Genomic DNA, 23492 nt, shown 5'->3' on the forward strand with positions numbered 1-23492 from the left:
AATTAGACATTCCTACAGGTTGTTATAGGAATCACGTGTACACTAGCATTAGACACCATTACTTGCATTCTTCTTAGATTCCTCTCACTCAACATACTTCTCTCTATTCCTTACCTCTGTACAGTTAGGTTGTCTGTTTTCAGAGATGTAAATTTCCAGCAAGCAATGAAAATTTCTCAAGATAATAAATGACACAGATAATATATTTCTCAAGACAATAAATTAGGATAAAAAAAACCTATTTCAATTTATCTCCAAATTATGACCTCCTACCTGATCATTCTTTTCTTATAGCTAGTGAAAGGGAATAATGAAAGTAAAGTGCCTATGACCTTCAGTTGCTTATTGTTGGAACACAAGATATCGTGGCTCTCTTCTCATTTTAAGCATTGCAGTTGTTTTCAGATTGTTGAGTACAGGGGTGATCAGAGCCATTCTGTTAAGAGATATCTGTCTGTAGTGATATTGAAAATAAATTGGATGTGTGAAAAGTTGTACAGAGATGCCATTTAGGAAACTGTCAAAGTAACAGAGTTAAGAAATGAGATTATAGAGCTAAGTGATAGGATGGGAAAAAGGAGGAGGAAATGTGTGTGTGTGTGTGTGTGTGTGTGTGTGTGTGTGTGTGTGTGTGTGTTTCTCAGGGGACAAAAGCATACAAATAAAAATTCCTTACTAAACGTGATGGCAGGTACCATATTTCTTGTGTATTTCAGTGTCTTGATAGATAACATTTAGTATGTATTCAGCAGGGATTTGTGGCTGGAAGAAAGTACATTAATACCATATGTAATGGTTATATGGTTTTGAAGGATGAAGAAGAGAGAGAAATCAGGAATCCCTATTACAATATACAGTGATGCCAAGCATGAAATTAGAGTTTGTAAAATCAGAAGAGAAAAGTATGGAACAAAAACTGAAGATAATTATTTTACAAAATTTTAACTTAAAAATGGATGGTTAAACCATATTTTAATATCTTAGTTATCTTTTTTTACTTAAATATTTCACCACTGGTTTTTATCCTACAAATTTATATATTACTAGAAATGTCATTAAATCATGGTTTGTAATAAAGAAGAAAATAAACTAAGGACTCATTGCTAAAAGACTGGTTAAATAAATTATTGTAAACTTAAATGAGATCATATGCAGCCATTGGGGTCAATAATTAAGGTGCTCTCTCTATATTGATATAGAGGTATCCTGACTGCATATTTCAAGGGAGAAAATGAGTACAGTAGTGTGTACAATGTGCTACCAATTGTGTTGAAAAATATATTCAAATACATTTGTAAATACAGAAATATCTGTAATAATACAGAAAGCCCTGGTAAATATAATTGTGTTCTAAGTAGGGAATTGGAGGTATTAGGACAGAAGATAAAGGGAAAGTTACTTTAAACTATTTCCCTTTTTTATATCTTTAGGTTTTGATGCAATTTGCTTACTAGTATATGGCTTTGTATTATTTTGAAAAGCCAAACAAACTACAACAACAACAACAAAGATCAACCAATCTTTTTATTAATTTCATCTAAATTTTTATTCTATTTGATTTCTACTCGAAGTTAGTGCCTGCTAATGAACAATGTTTGGTTATTAAAACTCAGGCATACACTCATTGCTCTGCTAAAAATAATTTTTTTATTATCAGTTTTTCTGGCTATATAACCTGTACTTCTTATATGTCGCCTCCTCCAGGAGGAGAAATAATGAAAAAAAAAATACCAAGGAAGCTCATTAAGAAAAATAAAAAGTGAACCTTAATAAAACTTTTGTGGAAACCCCGAATTAAGAAGGTGGGGGAATAAAGATGAGTCATCAAATAGAAAAGGCAAGAAAGCCAAAAATAAACCCTTGTACCAAATTGAGTATAAGAAAAGCATAAGACCTAATGGAATACCATTGTACTTAACAGCTCTAAAGTCATTCCATTTGCTTATACATTGTGTTCTAGAGCCTACTCATTTTGGAATAGAATCTGAATAAATCTAATACATATATAATATATCTAGTATAATAAATCTATCTATCTATCTTATCTATCTACTATCTATCTATCTATCTATCTAACCATCTCTTTGATTCTTTCATGCATAGCCACAAGAGAGTAGCCATTTACTTTGCTCTATCTCTCTAGAACCTTCTTTTATAGGCCTGTAGATAGTTACCATGTAGTCCTTTAGACTGCACAGTCTCATTTCTGATTTTATTTACTTACCCATATTCATTTTCTTTAGCGTTGCCTCTCAAGTACTTTTTCACTATAGATTTTTCTCTCTCACTGGACTGGAATCAAAAGTAGGAGGCCTTGCCCCCCGCCCCCCAGACTCCTCCATTTTTCATATTGAGATGACAGTTTCCAGAAGGTCAAAATTCTATTGCCCTTTCCAGCATATGCCTTCTAATCATAGTTCCTTGCTATCCTTTCTTTCTCTTCCCTTTCCCTTCTCATCTCATCCTCCATCTTCCTTCCTTGACTGTTTTGTGACTTAAAGTCTAGCTAATTATCTAGCTAATGGTTATTCTTCAAAGAACAAAAGCAAAAGCAAAGCCAGAACAAAATCAATAACACTACCTCTGAAAACACCCCTTTCATATGTGAAGTGGTTAGTAAGAGGCAGAATGCTCTAAGAGCTTTTAAAATATATTTTTAAAAGAAGTAACACAGGAATATGGCACAAAATTCAAATGTACAAAAGGGTAGAGGGTGAAAAATAAAACCCTCTTCCAGCCTCAACTACCCAGTTTCTCACCCTTGATGCAACTCTTATTATAATCAAATTTGTATACATATTCTCTTGCACACTTTGTTAACCAAATGGTAGATAAACATTATTTGCTATTTAACAATATGTCTTGGAGATGATTTTCTATTCAAACATATAGTGCTGCCTCTTTTATGAGTTTCTATAGCTTTCTTTAATGTTGAAGATTATATTCAGGGAAGCTTAAGTATTAGATTCTATTAGGGAAATTAAATGTTTCCCCCCACTCCCTCCCAAGACACACAAACATACCCAAACTCACACACACACAAAAATATCCACACCAGCATGAATAATATAAGCACAAGAGAATTTCCTGGTTCTGAAAAAGAGGTCTCAGCTAAGTTGATACATAGTTAAATTAGTGAAGCTTGTCTATGTTAAAAAATCAGAGGTAATACCACCAGTAATTGGAAATTTTATTATATGAAATATCTGTTCTTATGAATCACCAAATATTTATTTTTTAATAGAAATGGTAGAGCCATTAATCACCCCAGTGACTATTGTTGCCTCTGTAGACCAAACTGGTAGCTGTGGTGGGAAGTTTATTTATTTATTTTTAAATATATTTTTATTTATTTCAGATAGGAAGGAAGAGAGAGAGAGAGAGATAGAAACATCAATGATGGTAGAGAATCATTGATTGGCTGCCTCCTGCACACCCTCTGCTGGGGATGGAGCCCGCAACCTGGGCATGTTGCCCTTGACTGGAATCAAACCCAGGGCCCTTCAGTCCACAGGCCAATGTGCTATCCACTGAGCCAAATCCGGTAGGGCTGTGGTGGGAAGTTTAAAGTGTACATCCTACTTTAAAGTAATACAACCAGAGCTGTTTCTTTTTTGTTGCATTTTCATTAACTCTGATAAGCTCATCACTGTTTGATATAACATTCAGAAAAGCCATTCATTGCTCATGTCCTTTTACTGTGATATTTATCCTGCAAATGAAAGCTCAGGTATGAGGGAAGGACCACTTTTGGAGGAAATACATCATTTGTTTTTATGCTGTTGAGGAAGAAAATCGCCTCGTCGTGAATTGGACTGAGAGGTTTCTATATGTAGGGCATAAAATCCTCTGGGATTTCTGGCTCAACACTGGAAAGAAACCTGGACTGTGGTTTAAGAGATTGAGATTTGATTTCCAGCTCTGCCCCTGTGAGTATGAGTGAGGTCTGTTAACTAGGTATTCTCAGATGGAATGAAATCAACTAGAGGATCTTCAGAGTCTCACTGAAAAATGTGAGTTTATATTTCTCTACCTCACAATGGTCTTCTCTGTTTTATCTCTTACAGTTGTTGGATTAAAGACAATTCTCTATTTTACATCTCAGTTGTGGCTTATTTTTGCCTCATATTTCTCATTAACTTCTCCATGTTCTGCATTGTTCTTGCTCAACTGAATTCCATAAAATCCCAAAGCCAGAAGACTCGGCAGAAGATGATCCTATATGACCTCAAAAGCACAACAAGCCTAACATTCTTACTTGGCCTCACCTGGGGGTTTGCCTTTTTTGCCTGGGGACCTGTGAGGATCCTTTTCTTGTATCTTTTTGCCATTTTTAATACTTTACAAGGTAATTTCTGCTTCTTTGTATTTTCTGTGTCTAGCTAGGCCTCCACCAAATCTTTTGCTGTATTGGAAAATAAGCTCATCTTTCAGGGATTCAAGGGAAGGAAAGATATTCCAAGAGGTCTCTGCTGTCAATGAGTTGACATACAGCCATTAGAAACATTGGCTAGATGTTAGGACTTCATTAAATAGCCCAGTCTCTCTTTCTCAGGTTTTAAAAAGAAGTTCAAATAGCTAACTCAACTCCAACTAGTTGGCAATGTCTATAACAAACACCAACTGGTAATACCTCTTATAGCAATATGTCAACACATTGTGCTGGTAATTGTACAGATTTACATTTGTGTTGACATTTTGAAGTGCACTATCCAATTGTACATAGCAATTACTGGACAGTAGAAACATTAAACTTTTTAATCCTCACCTGAGGATATTCTTTTTCATTGATTCTCAGAGATAGTGAAAGGAAAGGAGGAGGAGGGGGAGAGAGAGAGAAACATCAATGTGACAGAAACACATCAACTGGTTACCTCTCACATGCAACCCTGGGGCAGGGAGCGAACTTGCAACTGAGGTACGTAACCTTGACTAGGAATCGAACCTGTGACCTTTGGGTCCTCAGGCCAATGCTCTAACCACTGAACAACTGGCCAAGGTGAGACATTAAACTTTTGACCTCATAGACTATGGTTGCATTAGATATCCTAACACATTATAAAAAGGAGCCAGACCAGGAAATTGTAGAGTCACAGAGGAATGAAGGTGAAGAGCAAAGAGTAGTCAGTCAAGGCAAGAGGGTAAGGTTCTAGTCTTGGTTTTACTACAAATTAAACTTGAAAAAGTTGCCACAACTGGCTGAATTAGATTATTCTAAACTAATGGCTCTATAGCTCTTTAATCTCCTTCCTATTTTCTGGTGAAAGGAAAACAAATGATAATGAAGTGATTAAATGGTAGGCCAAAGATGACATGAGAAGTAAAAGCTGAGGATCTGGCTAATATACCTCTGAATAAGTGTTGATGTTCATTTTAGCCGGATTTTGCCTACTAAAAAATCTTGGGAGAAAGAGGCATGCAGAGTGATTTCTGAGTCTCAAACTCCACCTCATGCTCTTATGCTTAAGTTTGGCCCTCTTGCTTTGGGCCACTGCAGTAGGGCCACTGTGAGTCGACTTGGGCAGTTCATTGAGTTAGGGTCTCCTTTAGTGCTTTTAACTATTTATTAATTTGATAAATGCTTTTTGGTGGTTCCATAGGATGCTCCAGGAGGAAAAGGGTTCTATGGTCAAAGAAGTTTGGGAAATGCAGCAAACTACATGTCCCCATTCTTGAAATGGCACAGTATACATTAAAAAGCTCTGAGAAATTCTGTTGGGGGAAAAATACTTTTAAAAATTCGTTTTAGCCCCGACCCGTAGCTCATTGGTTGGAGCATTGTCCTGCACACCAAAAGGTTACATATTCAATTCCCATTTAGGGCATGTATCTAGGTTTTGGGTTCAATCTCTGGTCATGTCTCTTAAAGGAGGGAACCGATCAATGTTTCTCTCTCACATGAATCTTTCTCTCTGTGTGTCTCTCTCCCTTCCTCCTTCTGAAGTCAATAAAAATATATCAAGGGTGAGGATTAAAAAAATTTTGGTTTAGCCGAGCATTTAAAAAACTTCAGAACACTTTGACATTGTGGTTATTAATCCCTGAGGAATTGTGGGAAATATGAATTGGTATGTAAACATTTGCAAGGTGCTACAGGGAAATTGGGAAACAATCTAGAATAAGACATAGATTTTTTCCATCATGTCTAATGATTTAAGAAACCACTTCATTTTTCAGCAATGAAGTGTATCAACTGAAACTATTTTTCCCACCAGATTATGCTAACCATATACAGCCATATTCTGATTGGATTGTGAAAAGACACAAAATGTATTGTTCTTCCTTCACATGCCATTATTATTCTTTATTATAGTGAGGACAGAATTTTTGTGAGCTCTCCACTCCACTCTCATGGTTCCCTTGGAGGCTGTCAGCACTTGATTGTATCCTTGATTGTTGACTGAGGCTGTGGTGATGATTCTATACTTTACCTCTTTACATAACTACCTGAACTACACAGAGATTACCCTGGTCTCTGTATTATGATGGTTTAAGAACTAACCAGACTCGGTGTAGAATGTACACAGAAGTTAATTAGAAACTAGATGCCTGTGCAGATTTCTTCCTCAGCACTAACTCCAGGCTTCTCTCTGGGTCACTCATTCTGAGGAGAAATGCACTCACTTTATGGAAAGAGGGGTTAAAGGGAAGGGAAGCTGACAAAAGAACAAGAAAGCAAAGCAGTTTAGAACTTAAAAGGGGGAGGAGTGTTTTCAAAACAGCAAGTGCTCCATTCTTATTGTGGAAGGGATGTAGTATCTAAGCAGGAAGCCTACATGGGTAGGAGCACAATCCAATTGGGGTTCTCCTGATGACTAAAACCAAAGTCCCATAGATCCAACATCAACAGAGCCAAGCTGTCTCTGTCTGTTAGATATGCTTTATGTCAGTAAAGCACCACGAGTTTCTAGTTCCTAGTCCTTCCTACAAAAGAGAATGTGCCATGTTGACGAGAGGGTGTTTTCAGAGCCCTGAGTTTCAAACACAAGTCTCTCTCTCTCTCTCTCTCTCTCTCTCTCTCTCTCTCTCACACACACACACACACACACACACACACACACACACACTACTCAAAACAAGAATGCAATGAAGCAAGTGAACAAAGTAGCCATTTAAAAGACAGATGGCAAGTTCATAATTTTGGCTGAAGAGGATTTCCCTGTGGTTAAGTGTGAAAAAGTATGATCATCATGAGCCATTTCTGAAGGAAGGGTGCACAAATAAAAAGGCAGTTGACAAAAACCTGACATCTTCCCTCATTCCTATGCTCTAATGAGTAAGCAGATCAATCTGTTATTGGAAAGAAAAAGGAAGGCTGTCAGGCAGAAAGGGAGAGCTGGCAGGCAGCTCATTGGAATTCACAGAATAACCTTTAAGTCTGAGAACTAACTTAAACTCCATGCAGGAAATCAGAACAGTAATAGGTGTTTGTTGTCACTATTGCCCCTTGTTCATGCTGGAGCTGGAGTTTTACCTGCTCTGAGACTAGGGTTTGCTCTCATCAGGTTGCTGTACCACCTTCCAGGTGGCTGCTGCTCAAAAAAGGATGCTTGATTCATCACCACATTTGTTTGGTTACAAATGGAGACAAATTCCTCAGCATAAGTGGTGAGATTTGTCATTCCGTTTAGCCTCCAGATTGCTGCCTCCCACCTGGAATCAGAAAGTCTCAGGGCTGGAATCAGGGAACCAATAACTTCCCAATCCAACTTGCCATAAAGTGACAAGAAGTTACATGCCTCTGCCTCAAACTTTCCAGAGACTGAGAGCTCATTATTTTATACAGCAGAATATTTAACTTCTCTCTTTTTAAAAATTGAAATGTATTTGACATATAACATTGTATAAATTTAAGGTATACAACAAGTTCATTAAATATATTAATATAATATATATCAGTGTCACGGTAGCATGTAATCAGCTCTAAAATTTATTTGGGTCATCCTTTCCTGAGAGTAGTGTGTGTAGTGGTTAAGCTCTTGGGCTTTGCAGCCAGAATACCTGTCCTCAGTCCTGATGCTGTCAGTTCAATATCAGCTCTGTGACTGGATCAAGTTTACTAGATTTCTTGGGCTCTGAGGTCTTTCATCTATAAAAATTAGATTAATAGTACAATGCCTATGATCTAGTCATTGGTGAATAAACACTAGCTGTGATTTGTTACTACATGATTGTTTGTGGCTTCCTCCCATTGTTTCTAGTTCTAACCTAGTTCACACAAAACAAATATAATTTGTCCTTTTCATGACAGCCCTTTCAGAGGGTATTGTGATTATAGCTACCATCTCTCCTTACCCTATATTACCCACTTCAAGTTTTCTCCTAACCAAATACAACACCTCAGCTCTTTCAGCCTTTCTTCAAGTCCATCCTTATTCTTGTTTGCTTTAAGTATTCTTTTTTTGAATTTATTTTTTCCCTTTATTGATTAAGATATTACAAATGTGTCCTTATCTCCCCAATGTCCCCTCATCCCCCCAATCCTACCCTCACCCTCACCCCCTGTTGTCCACATCCATCACTTATGCTTATATGCATGCATACAAGTCCTTTGGTTGATCTCTCATCCTTAGCCCCACCTTCCCCTGCCTTCCCTCTGAGTTTTGAGCATCTGATCGATGCTTCTCTGTCTCTGGATCTGTTTCTGTTCATCGGTTTATGTTGTTCATTATAATCCACAAATGAGTGAGAGCATGTGATATTTTTCTTTCTCTGAATGATTTATTTTAGTTAGCATAATGCTCTCCAGTTCCATCCATGCTGTTGCAAATGGTAGGAGTTCCTTTTTACAGCTGCATAGTATTCTTGAAGACTACCATTTTTTATTATCCTTCTAAAACAAAGTCTCCCAATCTGAGCATGATGCTGGTAGGAGGAAGGTCCAAACCAGGGCAGATGGCAGGAGACTCCACCTGCCTCAATCAAGATTCTTTACTCCCACTAATACCCTAGCTGAAGTGAATTTTGGGGGCATTTACTGTTGACTCATGCTAAGCTTGCAATAAGTTAAGACATCTTTTATCCATCACTAATTGTTTCTCTTCAGGACAACTGCCCAATGAAGTGGCAAGCTAAACCTTCTATAGAGAACAAAAGTTTTCAAACTGCACTTGGGCAAAAATAAATATTTTGAGGCTCAAGAAGGTATTACTAAGATTGCAGAAGGCTGTGAGAATTTGTGTATCAAGTGCCTTGAGGTTCAAGTCAACAAGCATCTATTGAGCTGCTACACATAGCACTAGAGGCAAAGAAATAAGTGATGCAAAGATGCAAATGAAAGATATTCAGCCCTCAAAGATATTACAGCTAGGTAGAGAGATTAATAATACATGGAGAATAATATAACCAAACATAGCAAATATTATAACAAAGTGCTATGAGAATTCAGAAATGGTACAGATGAGTTTCAGTTTGAAGCATCTGAAAAGGCTTTATGAATAAAAAGACTTTTTAGCATGTGCCATAAATAAAAGTCAGGCTGCTGACAAGTTATTTCTTCCTATTACACACACCCCCCCCCAAACATTAGGAAATCCAATTGGCCTTCCAGGGCATTTTAATTAGGGTCATCTTACATCCCACTTTTATCTCCCAAGGAGATATTTCAGAGTGTGGGATGAGAAATGGCCAATCTTGCTGGTAGATACCTTCAGCACTCATATGCCACTTGAAGGGCAAAATAAGGGCTGGCAGTGGAAAATTAGGACACCAAATTTATGGTTTCCACACAATGCAATTGTGCAAAAGAGTGTGCATTTGTTATTTATTGTGTGTGTAACAAATTACCCCCTAATTTTAGCAGCCTAAAAGAACAAACATACAGTTTCTGAAAATAAGGAATTCAGGAGAAGCTTAGCTGGGTAGCTCTGGCCCAGGAACTTTTACAAAGTTGGTCAATCTGTCAGCCAGGGTGTAGAGAATCTGCGCACATGGCTGTGGACTAGAAGCTTTAGTTGCTCACATGTGAGCCTTTCCACAGGGCTGTCAGGGTGTCCTGAAGACATAACACTTGGCTTCCTTTGAAGTGAGTGATGAGAGAGAGAGAGAGAGAGAGAGAGAGAGAGAGAGAGAGAGGAGAGAGAGAACAATGTCTTTTATAACCTAATTTTGGAAGTGACATGCCATCATTTCTGCCATATACTATTGGTACAATGTGGAAGGAGACTATACTAGGATGTGACTGCCAGGGTGTGGTGATCATTGAAAGTAATTTTAGAGGCTGGCTATCATTGCAGACCTGATCTCTCAAGCTCTAGGAGGGACAGCAGCCCAGGGGAAGCACTGGTTGACATGAAATCTTGATACAGGTCTTCTTGCCATCACTGCCTTTGGCAGGAAGGCTATAGAAATATGAATGAGCTGAGAAAGACAATGATGACCCTGTGATTCCTTAGTATTTACGGTGAGAAGAATACACCTGACTCTGGGCATTGGTGACAGCTATTGAAAGAAGCTGAAAAAGATTGACCTTCTCTTGTCATAGGATTCCTCATTTTTGTGTTCCACTGTGTGATGAAGGAGAGTGTGCGGGAGCAGTGGCGGACTCACCTCTGTTGCAGGCAGTTGCAATTGGATAACTTTTCTGGTAAGATGCCAGTCTGGGCAAGTTTTTGAATTGTATAGGTTTTATAAAACTAATCAGATTAACTTGTCTCCTTACTTGAGTTCATGAAGCATTAGCATAAAAATGGAGGCTGTCTCCGTGTCATGAAAATAATTTGTACTTCTGTGCTGAGATTAATGAAGTCAGGTTAAAGATGTGATTTGGGCCATATTTTAACTTAGTGAAGCTTTTCTTTTGGCCCAGATTCCTTGGATTGCTTTTCCTTGCTGTCACCTGAGTCTTGATTCTATTAAGAGAACATTGATTGTCTACTGCGTTCCAGGCACTGTGTCACAGGGGCTTTCTGGCCCATAGCCAACACTGAGTTGAGTGAATGTGGGAAGCAAAGAGTGATGGTCAGGTGGAGAACTTGTCAACATCCCTAAGACACCTGGCTAGTGGGCTTCCTTAATGTACCGATGGCCCTTCCTGCACAGTAGGAGATGTAGTGGACTCTGATGAAGCCTTTGGGAATATCTCCAGTCCAGGCAAACTGATTTTCTATGTATAAAAAGGCTCTTCCATCCAATTCAGGCAGCTTCTTTCAATCTCAATGCGAAGCTCCTTTAGGGAAAGCAGTGCTTGAACTCAAAGATTCTACTCCATTATGCTGGGCATGTCAGTCACCTGCTAATCATTGTGCCAGACTCTAGGAAAAGCAAGTATCCTGGGTAGGTGAATTGGCTCTGCCTGTACCACATATTACAATTCAAGCTTTTTATAATTTCATGAAAAATATGACTACTTGAGGTACTCAGAACAAACACTCTGTACATTGGACTTTAGATTACTTAAACACGATTTTGAGGTATAATTTACCCATCTAAAGTATAGAATTTGATGAGTTTTATGTTTTTAAGATTTTTATTGTCATTTCAGATGGGAGCAGCAGATATGAGCTAAATGTTGGGTATAAACAGGAAAGATTGAAGAAAACCTTCAAGCACAAATTGTTGACACCATCCCTCAAGTCAACTACAAGTAGTTCTACTTTCAAATCTTTAGGCTCTTCACAAGGCACTCCTTCAGAAATAAGCTTCCCAAGTGGTAAGAGAAATGGCTGTGTTGCCTATACTTATATTTAAGAGATATTGAATTAATATGAGGCCACATATGTGGTCTTGAGATATACTTCTTCCTCAAAACTAAAAGTACAGGTACATGTATATACATGAGCTGACTGAGAAAGTGTATATAGAAGCACTTTGTATGTACAAATCTGGTGGGTTATTAGACTAATAGCAGAGAGAAGGGACTGAAAGTAAAAAAAAGTATGGATAATATAAAAAATTGTTATAGATTACTAAAAGCAGAAAAAAATGTAGACATTGTCTAGTGCAATCCTCTCAGTTTACAGGTGAGGAACCTTAAGCAGGAAAATAAAACTGCCTATGGACAGTCACTCAACCTATCAATAGAGAGAACTGGTTCCAGGACTTGGGTGTCCTGGATCTCAAGCTAGTGCTCGCCACATTCTACCAAGAATACCCACTGAGCTGTACAACGCTCTTAGATGCTCACCTTCTTCCACAGGAAGTCAAATGTCTAGGTACAGAGACAGATATTGAAGTGGAGATGGGTGCTGGAAAGGAAAATATAAGGAAAAAATTGGTCTAAAGGCAAAGTGAGCAAGAACTTAAGAGCTCAAGTTGATGACTTTATGTTCTGTGCTTTCAGCTAGATGATGGTACAGTGGCCTCTGGTTGCTTTTTTAAAGAACAAACTGTACTCCAATCACAGAACACCATTGGTGACCTGGCTGTAATCGTTCTCCCACCTTCTCAGTGCTGGCTGTAGAACTGCTTTTTCTACTTATATTTTTCATTATGTTGGTTCCATATAACAGTTTATTTCCAATTGCTGTAGCCAATCTGGAATCAGCATGGTGGGTTGTTTATTTAAGCATCAAACTAGGAGTCAGAAAGCTTTGGCTCAAGTCCCAGCTCTGTCACTAACTCTGTGACCTTGGGCATATTACTTTCAGAGCTGCAGTCTCTCTACCTTCAATACAAGACTGTGTGAGGCAGCACTATTTTCCATTTTAACTACTTGGTCTAGTGTACAGAGTCTCAGTCTCCATTTCTGTATGGAAATGTTGGTGCATATAAAAAACTTTTTCCTTGCCCACAAGCGTTCATCAAACTCTGGCCAGCTAGCTTGTAGATATACTGTGATGCTCATATGGAGGCACTGGAGAGCTATGGCATATAGAAGGCAGGGGTTATGGAAGCTCTTTAGTAGATAATAGTTGGAGTTGACTGGGTAAAATCATTTTTGCAAAGGGGTTGGTTAGTATTGGCTCCCCTGCTGTCCCTGTGGGATATTGTTTCATTAGCAAATATACCGAACAACTGTACACATTTTTCTTATGAGGAGCACTAACATATCCCATATCCAGGATTTTAATGTTGTACCAACCAATAGATTCAGAGAACTAAGGCACCCGAAGAAGTAACTCAGCCAGTGCGGCAGGTAGTCCAGTCTCTTTGGCTCAAGTTCTAAACTGCAATCTGAATGCTACCATCAAACTGTGGCAGCCAGAAACTTGATTCTATCAGCACAGAATGAAAAATTGTGTTTTCTGTGCCAGTAGGCACTCTCAGGCTAAGAACTACACCTTCAGAGAAAGAATATTAAATTCATGGGAGGGTATAGGTATGTGTGTTACCATTTTATGTTGACTTTTCTGAAGGCCTCTGAGGTTTGTCTGTACATATCCTCCCCTAGGTTAAAGTTACTGTGAATAACACAGCTTGCTTTTCACAATGCATGAAGAACATAGGCAGTTGTAATTGCCTAAGCAGTGTTGTCGAGATGAATTAATTCACCCTGGATTTATATTAAACTATCCAAGGAAAGCACTACAACTTTCACTTCCTTTCTAATTCCTATATTTATTTCTACATTAGATAAAATTTCTTATGCTTTTACTATATGCAAAGTCCCCAATGCCATGAGGACTTTGTTCAAATTTTTAACAAAAAAAAATGTTGTTGTGTTTTGTTTTCTTAAAACAGATAACTATGATGAAGATTCCTACTGTTGCTCTCCCTTGAGTTGTGATGTTGTGCCTAATTGTGTGAGAAGAATATTACCTGTGGAAATCAAAATGAATTCCATTCATAAACAAAGATACCTTCAATAAACCCCAGCAGAAATACATTACTCTCCGCACCCCCAGATTGGAGAAAATGTTGAATTTGTGAAGCCATCTGCTCCAACTTCATATTCTAAATATTATTTTGGAAGGAGCAGAATGAGATAGCATTTAGTGAATATTAAAGTCAGAATAATTATCCTATTTATTGTTACAGTGGTTTCTTTCTTTTTAGATAATATTTGAGTATATAGTTATTATATACTAAGGGAGAACTGTCTATTTAGCATTAGAGATTTTATTTCAAAAACTCTGAGTGTCCACATACTCTTGAAAGAAAAAAAGAAATCCAGATCAGGGTTCTTACTGCTTGCGAATCAAACAATTTCAGGTAGCCAAAGTTTCTGAATATCCAGTTGACCTGACACCACAGAGGAAGTAGATGGGAAGAGCCACAAGATTGTACATTTTGGGAAAAACAAACAAACAAAATCTCACTATCCTGTTGGTCTCTCATGACAAAGCACCTGAAATCCCCATTATTCAAATCACTCTTTTGATTGAACACCCCTGCTAAAATGGAAACATGTTCTATGAAAAGGGTAGCTCATCAATCCACAGACACCCATGAATTCTCTAGTGGGGATAAATTTCTCAGTCATGGCAGCTCGTGAGGCAACAGCAAGCAGGGTTCTGAGGAATGTAACAGGACGGGAATTGTCTGAAGCTGGAGTTTCTCTCTAGGGAGGAAAGGACAGATCAAGGTAAGCAGGAAAGTAAGGGGATGGAGACCAGAAGAGTCACCCAAAGGCAACAGAGTGAGCATTGAAGATAATTGTGCCTGTTTTACACTAGCATGATAGCTGGCCATCTTAATCCCATTCCAAATATTGCCACCAAAGCTTCCCAGCCAGGGAGGCTGCTTGCATTCATGTTCTGGAAGTATACACAAGCAACTGGTATCAGTTGTTTCCTTCAGGAAGAGTAACAGGGTATCCGGAGGCAGGAACGAAAGGGAGATTTACTTTTCACCCTATACCTTTTCATATCTTTCAAATCTTGTACTGAGAGAATATGTTACCTCTTCAAGCAATAAATAAATGTATACATACATAAATAAAGACCATTGGACCCTTCAAATGAGAAAGAAAGATAAACCTTTGGGTTTCAGTATCATACATCTAGTCTCCCATTACCTTTGTGAGTATGTATGGTGCAGTGAGCTGTGGAGACAACAGAGATGGGTTGGGTTCAAATCCTAGCTCTTGACAAAAATGTGACAGATTCCTAGATGGGAGACTTGGGGGAAGTAATAATAATAGTAAACTCATCCTTGAGCTAAAGTGAGGCTTAAATAAAAATGATGTCTATAAATTTTCTAGCATAGTGAAACACAATACTTTTATTTACTTATTTTTTAAAATATATTTTTGTTTATTTCAGAGAGGAAGGAAGGAGAAAGAGATAGAAGCATCAATGATGAAAGAGTCACTGATGGTTTGCCTCCTGCACACCCCATACTAGGGATTGAGCACTGCAACCCAGGCATGTGCCCTGACCGGAGATTGGACCATGATCTCCTAGTTCATAGGTTGATGCTCAACCACTGAGCCATGCCAGCCAGGCTGAAACACAATATTTTATCTCCTTTCTCTTTCCAACCCCACCCACCTCTCACCCCTTCATGGCCTCACCCAACATGTCTGCCCTATGAAAGGTACCATATTGGATCCTTTAAATAAGATTTGCCATTGACTACTAAATAGCCTGGAACACTGGTACCTGTCACTGGTATAAAGTTCTTACATTCTTCTTTGCCCTCTCTGCCATCCCACAAACATAAAAATGTAGGTAGACTTGTAGGCCCCTGATTATCTGCCTGAGTCAATCCCCTTGCCTATGAAATTTTGCTCTGATGAAATCCCACATACTTTGTTCCACATAGGGCTCTGTGTACTTTTTTTGTAGGGGAAGATGAGCCAGTGAGTGAATAAGAACTAACATAAATGATGAACAAAATATCTCAAATGTTAAAAATGTCTTTGAACTGACAATATTGTCACCTTCATTCAAAAACAGATTTAGGGACAAGACTTGGGTATAATTAGCAAATCTACAAATATATACCTCTGCATGTGCTTTGATTTGGGGGATCATTTTTGGCTGTGAAAATGCCCTTGATTATATTTATTTTCAGAGTAATAGGATTATGACTGTTCTGCTGCTGCTGGAGTGATGAACGTACAGCCTGTCTCTAATGACCTGACATGCTGTCAAGAATAGAAATTCAATTTTATAGAAAAGTTCATGATTCCTGTCATGACTCCTCCTGCTAATTAGTAAAACATGGGTTTATCACAAATTAGGTGACAGTTTGAAATTGTAGGGGAAACACTGATTAAACATCTTTCAGGCATCTGTTGGTTTGCTCTTCCTAGGCCCACAAAATGGCTGACAATTGTGTGAAGACAGACCCAAATGACTATGGAAAAGAGACCCTAGAACCTTTGGGCTGCTTTCAATGAACAATCAACTCCCAAGCATTCATTGAGCCCTGACATGAAGAGAAAGATTCAGATATGTCATACTTATGCTATTACTCCCAGCAACTTACTGTTTACATGGGGAGACCAGATATACACATTGGAATAGTGAATGAGTAAAACAAGGATTTGGTGGGAGAAAAGTGCTTCACCAGCAATAAATGTTGCAGTATTTAGTCAGGACTGAGGGTAGGGTATTCCAGGTTTTGGGGGGACAGCTTGGGTAAGGCAGGACTCCATTTCTCAATGCCACAAGCAAATCCTCATTACTAAATCAACAAAGTTACAAAGCCCCTTGGAGCTTTCAGGGTACTGGCTCTAACTATTTATTCTCTGCTGTGCTCTGGTTTACTGTGGGCAAGCTGGAAACACTGACTAGTACTAAACTCTCTCTGGGACAAGTTTAAGGATGCTTCTGCCCAAGACCCCAATCCTTACTATTTTTTCAGAAGTCCCAAAGATGACAGTGATCATCTGTGATGGCCTACCTTCCCTGTACCCAGAGATATGGGAAGGTTGTAGAGTGAAAGGGTAAAAGGAAGTAAGGCTTATAACCTCAACACCCCAGGCCTATGGTTAATGGGTATGTTTCTGGTCCTGACTTTAAAGAATTTAGGGGACACAAGGAGCTTGGAGCAATGGAGGAAGGACCTAGTTATAACTCTATTGATTAGGCAAAACAAATAAAATGGATTAAATTCATACTGATAATGTCTAGCACCTTGTAGGCATGTCATAAACATTTGTTGCATGCACGAATAAATAAATGAATAGTCTAAAGTACATGAGTTATATGAAAGCAATGGCTGACTTTTCTTAATGTAAAGTTTCTTATATTAGTGTTGAGTAAACCTGTTTCCCACTAATATTTAAGCTTCATCTGTCTTGTTGACTGCCATATTATCAGTGCCAAGCACAATGTTTCAGTCAAGGTGCTTTGGTTGCCAGAACAGAAACCAAATGTCTTTGAACTGACAGTATTGTTAGTTCTGATTACCTAAAGAAAAGAAAAATGGTTGAAAGGGTTTTGAGAACTCAAGAAATTTATGGGAAAGTTAAAGGACAGGGCTTGAAAACAGATACAGGTCTACAAATCAGAAACCACAGGAGTAGTCTCCTAGCAGGGAATCTTCTTTTTTTTAAATTTTATTGAGGTGACATTAGTCAACATGAACATATAGGTTTCATTCATGTGTGGATTACTAAGTTACAAAATCTGTATATAGCACCATGTGCCCACCACCCAAAGTCAAATCTTCTCCTGTCGCCTCATACTGGGACCCTTTTCTTCCCCCACCCCCCTCCCTCTGGCAATCACCACACTGCTGTTTGTGTTCATAAGTTTTATATCCCACATATGTGTGAAATCATATGGTTCTTAGCTTTTTCTGTCTGACTTATTTCACTTAGCATAATGTTCTCAATGTCCATCCATGTTGTTGCAAATGGCACTATTTCATCCTTTAGTATGGCTGAGTAGTATTCCATTGTGTATATGTACCACATCTTCTTTATCCAGTCCTCTATCACAGGGCACTTTGGCTGTTTCCATGTCTTGGCCACCGTGAATAATGCTGCAATGAACATAGAGGTGCATATATCTTTGTGTATAAATGATTTCGAGTTTTTCAGGTATATACCCAGGAATGGGGTTGTTGGGTCATATGGTAGCTCTACCTTTAATTTTTTGAGGAATTGCTAGACTGATTTCCATAGTGGTTGTACCAGTCTACATTCCCACCAGCAGTGAATAAGGGTTCCCTTTTTTTCCACAACCTCTCCAACACTTGTTATTGCTTGTCTTATTGAATCTTCTTGTGAGGGCATTACTATTAGGTAGAATAAACTGTAATTTCTTGTAGCCTCATGTTACCAGATTAATATTCAGAGTCTCATGAAACTGCTTCTGTTAGGCTGAGCTTAAATTGCGTGCTTCACTGAGCAGTGAGAAGAAGGATGTGGCAGAAGAAAGCCGCATCTTCAGGAGCTCCTTGGTTTTGATAGTGGTAAGACAAAAGCTTGGATTTATCATTCCACCAATAATATCAACACTGGAAAATAAATAATCCTGAAAAAAGAAATTATGGTGATGTTAGGAATGGATGAGTAGGTGGGGAAAACCCACATATGCCCACTACATACAATATAGAACTGAATATATTTTGATTGAATGAATATCTAATTTATTAACATCCATGTTCAATAAGGGTACAATAATGCTTAGAAGAAGAGGTCTCTCCCCAAGCCCACATGCTGTCTCAGTTATGTATTCACTTATTTTTAAAGGCTAAGGTATAACAGGATGTTTTGAGAGAGCTGAAGAGCTCAAGATAAGAATTATAGAGAATTATTAGAAATGTGATTTTTAGAGATCATGGGTACATCAGTTGACCTCACTCTAAGGAAAAGCAATATATGAAATGATCTTAATTGTCTATGGTGTTGTCACATCTCTCCAAAGGAGTTCATAACTGATTACATACTTTTGTGAAGGTGATTCACCATACAGCTTTCTAGGAGTTCCCCCAAATATCTTAAAATGTATTTTGATCCCTGTTTCTAGAACCCTTCAGCTCTGATTAGGGAGAGCACAATTGTCTAAGAAGAAAACTAGGAAGAATGCTACTTATATTCTCCCTTTTACTATGTGAAAAGCATGGTGATATTCACAAGTGAGATCCATGGAAAAGGGGGAAGTATATGACATTCAGGGTCCTGCGTTGGAGGACTCTGGTGTGACTATTTTAAAAAATTCAAAAGAATTCAATAGTAAGTGATAACTTTAAATATTGAAAAAAATGCCATCTTAATGTATAAAAAACTACAGATGTTTCATTAACATATGCACTTTTATTCAAATGATTATGTAAATTAAACAGAAAGTTGGGACTGACAAATTCCCAAGTTTCCAAGATTTACTTATGTTAACCTAGTATTCAACATGGGAACAAAATTAAGGATTTTTATTTATAACCCATGTCGCTTAGATGTGAGGGGAGGCAAGACTGAAGATTATACTACATTAATAGGGTGAAAACATGCAAATCAGGGGACATGCTAGATAGATAGATAGATAGATCGATAGATAGATAGATAGATAGATAGATAGATAGATTGTTACTTTCAAAATGTTAGCCAGCTCATCCATCATGCTGGTTGTGGGCAGTGATGGTACTAGAAATGGAAATGAATCTGAGTTGTAGTGAATTTTGATTAAGGCCTAGTTCATGTAAGAAAGATTAAAAAAAAAATCCTCAGCCTTAGCTTGTTTTGCTCAGTGGATAGAGCATTGGCCTGCGAACTGACGGATCCTGGGTTCCATTCAGGTCAAGGGCACATGCCCGGGTTGCAGGCGTGATCGCCAGTAGCGGGTGTGCAGGAGGCAGCCTATCGGTGATTCTCTCTCATCACTGATGTTTCCATCTCTCTCTCCCTCTCCCTTCCTCTCTGAAATCAATACAAATACATATTTTTAAAAATCCTTAGTCCACAAATTCTCAGAGGAATAAAAAACTTTAGAGGCAGTTACAGGCATAGAATAAAGACCTAGTATCACAGGCTCCATAAATCTTCAAATACTAGCCCTTTCAAGGGTTGAGACATAAGGTTATACTTTATAGTGGAGCAAACTTCACCAGCTGGCATCATCTGGATCTTTTAGTGGACCTCAGAAATCAGGCTATGAAGGCTGAGAGTGAGCTAGGTTAGATTGTAGGTATCTTCCATCCAGAAAATATTCTTTCTAGTCCCCCCCCTCAAATGGTAGTGTAATTTACATACTCTTCTGCACCTTGACTTTTTAATTTTTCTTGTTTTATATTTAGCAATATGTCAGGACATAAAGAGCTTCTTCTTTTTCTAAAAGGCCACACTGTATTCTATTGTTTGGCTATACTATAACTTTTTAAACAGTTTTCAAACTTTTGCTATCCTATATAATAAAAGGGTAGTATGCAAATTGACCCTAAGGGTGGAACCACAGGGAACGACTGGTTGCTATGGCATGCACTGACCACAAGGGGGCAGACCCTCAATGCAGAAACTGCCCCCTGGTGGTCAGTGCGCTCCCATAGGGGGAGCTCCACTCAACCACAAGCTGGGCAGACAGCTGCCAGTGCAGTGGCGGTGGCAGGAGCCTCTCCCACCTCCTCGGCAGTGCTAAAGATGTCCGACTGCGGCTTAGGCCCACTCTCCCAAGGAGCTGGCCTAAGCTGTCAGTTGGACATCCCCTGAGGGCTCCCAGGCTGCCAGAGGGATGTCTGACTGCCAGCTTAGGCCCCATCCCCCAGGGAGTGGGCCTAAGCTGGCAGGTGGACATCCCCCAGGAGACCCCCCAGAGTGGATGAATTTTTGTGCACTGGGCCTCTAGTTTTAAATATATGCTGCAGTAAATAGTCTTGTATAGGTTTTAAAAAAATCAGATCGTGGGCTTGAGGTTAGGGGAATATTTCCCAGTATTGGGGCTCATGGCTGTGCAGGTAATGAGTGGTAGAAGAGGCTCCCTCTCTGCCTTCTTTCAATCTGAGTCCAGAAATGTGGGTAAGTAAAGGTTTCAGGAAGGTTTAACGTTCTATTAATCTGTTACCTAACCAAATATAGCATGCTGATTATTACAGGTGCTTCCTCTGTGCCGAGTCCTATGCCATATAGAATACAACAATGAATAAGCTATAGTTCCACCCATAACAAACTGGGACTGTCCTTTGGGTAATAAAACTTCCACGCCTATAATGATTTGTCCTTGGTAACATATGTTAACTCTTCAAATTGTGTGGTAGAGACCTTTAGGCATAATAAAGAGTAGCCACTTAATTATGATTCTAATTACACAAATAGTTACTGAGTATCCAGTATGTTTGGGGTACTGAACAAGACAGACCTAATTCCTACAATTGTCTGAGGAGACAGAAAGTTAAATAGGCAATAACAATACAATGTGTGACACTTTCATGAATCATTATTGGTGGTTCCAATTTACACAACTGGTAGGAAGACAAACAGGTATAGCCACTATGGAAAACTGTTTTGTAGTGTCTAATAAAAAATTAAACATACTCTATTACCCAGCAATTCCACTCCTAGGTATATATGCCTTAGAAAAATGCTAACATGTGTCCGCAAAACACTTGTACACAATGGGATGCTCATACAATGGAACACTGTATAACAGTAAAAAAGATGAACTATGATGCACACAACAACATGGATAAATATAAAAATATGTTGAGTCAAAGAATCCATACACAAAATAATATATAGTGTATGATTTTATTTATAGGAACTGGCAAAAATAATTGATGATTATAGAAGTCAGAATAATGGTTATCTCTGGGTTACTGAGAAGGAAGAGAAAACCTTATGGGGTGCTGAAATGGTATTTACTTTGATCTAGATCATGATTACACAAGTATATACACATATAAAAGTTCTTCCTGCTGCACACCTAAAGTAGTGCACTTTACTGTATGTATTCTCTCAATTAAAAAGTAGAAGGAAAAAAGCCATACAAGTTCTTTTGAGGACACATTTACATTATCCAACCAAACTTAAATGTACATATACTTACCCCAGAAATCCCATTTCTAGAATGCTATCTTAGCACAGAAATGCAAAGATGTATGGACAAAGTTATTTATTGCAACCCTGGAATAGTGAAAACTGGAAATAAATTCTACCAGTAACATAACAGTTAAATAAATGTGGGTAATATGCAGCCAATAAAAACAATAAGTTATATCAATATTATTAATAGCATAAAGATATCCACAATATATTTTATGCTAAAAAGCAAGTTGCAGAACAGTACATATAGTATGATAAAATATGTGTAAAAACAAAACTTTTTATGTGTATGCATATCCATAAATATGCACCCAAAAACGTCTATAAGGATCCGCACCTCCTTGTTAATAGTGGTTTACCTCTGATTAGATGGGGCTTTCACTTTTATTTTATACTATAGGCCCAGTGCACAAAATTCGTGCACTCGAGGGGGGTGGGGAGGAGTGGTCCCTCAGCCCAGTCTGTGCCCTCTTGCAGTCTGGGAGCCCTCGGGGGATGTCCGACTGACGGCTTAGTCCCGCTCCTGCCACTGCCACTGCGCTCGTCCGCTATGAGCCCGGCTTCTGGCTGAGCGGCACCTCCCCTCCCCCCGCCGTGGGAGCGCACTGACCACCAGGGTGGGGCTCCTTCATTGAGTGCCTGCCCCCTGGTGGTCAGTGCACATTATAGTGACTGGTCATTCTGCCGTTTGGTCAATTTGCATATTAGCCTTTTATTATATAGGATACTTAGGTATTGTTTTAATTAATATAATTAATACCAATACCTTTGTAATTTAAAATATTAATAAATAATACAAATATGCACAGTGTTACAAGTTTCCCTGACTTGGAAAATCAAATGGCTGATGATGACATTCACTCACAGACAGTAACAGTGGAAGTGATCAGAGGGAGATTGTTGAGAAAGATGATATTTTGATATTCCTGGGGTACATTCAGGTGAAGATGTCTAGAAGGGAGTTGGATATATAGGTGTGGAGCAGAAGGGAATGGTTAGGAATGGAGCTAGAGATTTTAGGATATGCATAGCAATCAAAGCCACTATAGGAATGAATGGGATTACAAAGGGATAATATAGTGGAATAATGGAGGCAAGTAGGCCCAGAAATAAGGAACACCGAGGCAGACACAAATGGATCAGCCTGCAAAGGACACCTTGATGGAATGACTAGAGAGATAGGAATAAAATCAGGAGTATGAGGTGTCATGCAAGCCAGGAAAAAGAGGTTCATAATGGACAAAGTGCTCAATAGTAACAAATGCTGGTGAGGATGGCATACAGTGGGGCCTTGACTTACGAGTTTAATTTGTTCCTAGACCAAGCTCGTTGAGGAGCTCGTTAACTCAAATTACTCTATCAACTCAATGCAAAAAATTGGCCGAGATACAGCTGGTATCTCAAAAAACTCGTTAGTCGGGACACTCGTAAGTCAAGGCCCCACTGTATAAGAAAAAAAAATGGTCTTTTGGATTTAGTGACAGAAATTTTGGTGAGATCCAGGAGGTTGAGTGTGTATTGGGGCCACTTTCAGTAAATTTAGTTGCTAAGTTGCAGGAGTTGGTTGGTGGAGATAAGGGTCACTAGAAGGCATTAAGGTTGAGAGAAATTTTTAAAATAGAGTATTAAAATTAGAAAGACTTGAACACATTTACATGGTGATGAGAAATAGCTAGTAAAAGTATGG

At 38.6% G+C, this 23492-nt stretch overlaps 1 protein-coding gene across 1 annotated transcript in view; it reads left to right on the plus strand.

The window, feature by feature from the left end:
* The window catches only part of ADGRG4 (adhesion G protein-coupled receptor G4), a 136085-nt gene that overhangs the window by 106973 nt on the left and 5620 nt on the right, over positions 1-23492 (plus strand). Inside the window, 5 exon segments of the mRNA XM_005865338.1 lie at positions 4068-4348; positions 10484-10585; positions 11483-11650; positions 13621-13682; positions 18157-18249. Of these exon segments, the coding sequence (XP_005865400.1) occupies positions 4068-4348; positions 10484-10585; positions 11483-11650; positions 13621-13682; positions 18157-18249 (706 nt within the window).

Source organism: Myotis brandtii, unplaced genomic scaffold (assembly GCF_000412655.1).
Source record: "Myotis brandtii unplaced genomic scaffold, ASM41265v1 scaffold206, whole genome shotgun sequence".
Classification (NCBI taxonomy): domain Eukaryota; kingdom Metazoa; phylum Chordata; class Mammalia; order Chiroptera; family Vespertilionidae; genus Myotis; species Myotis brandtii.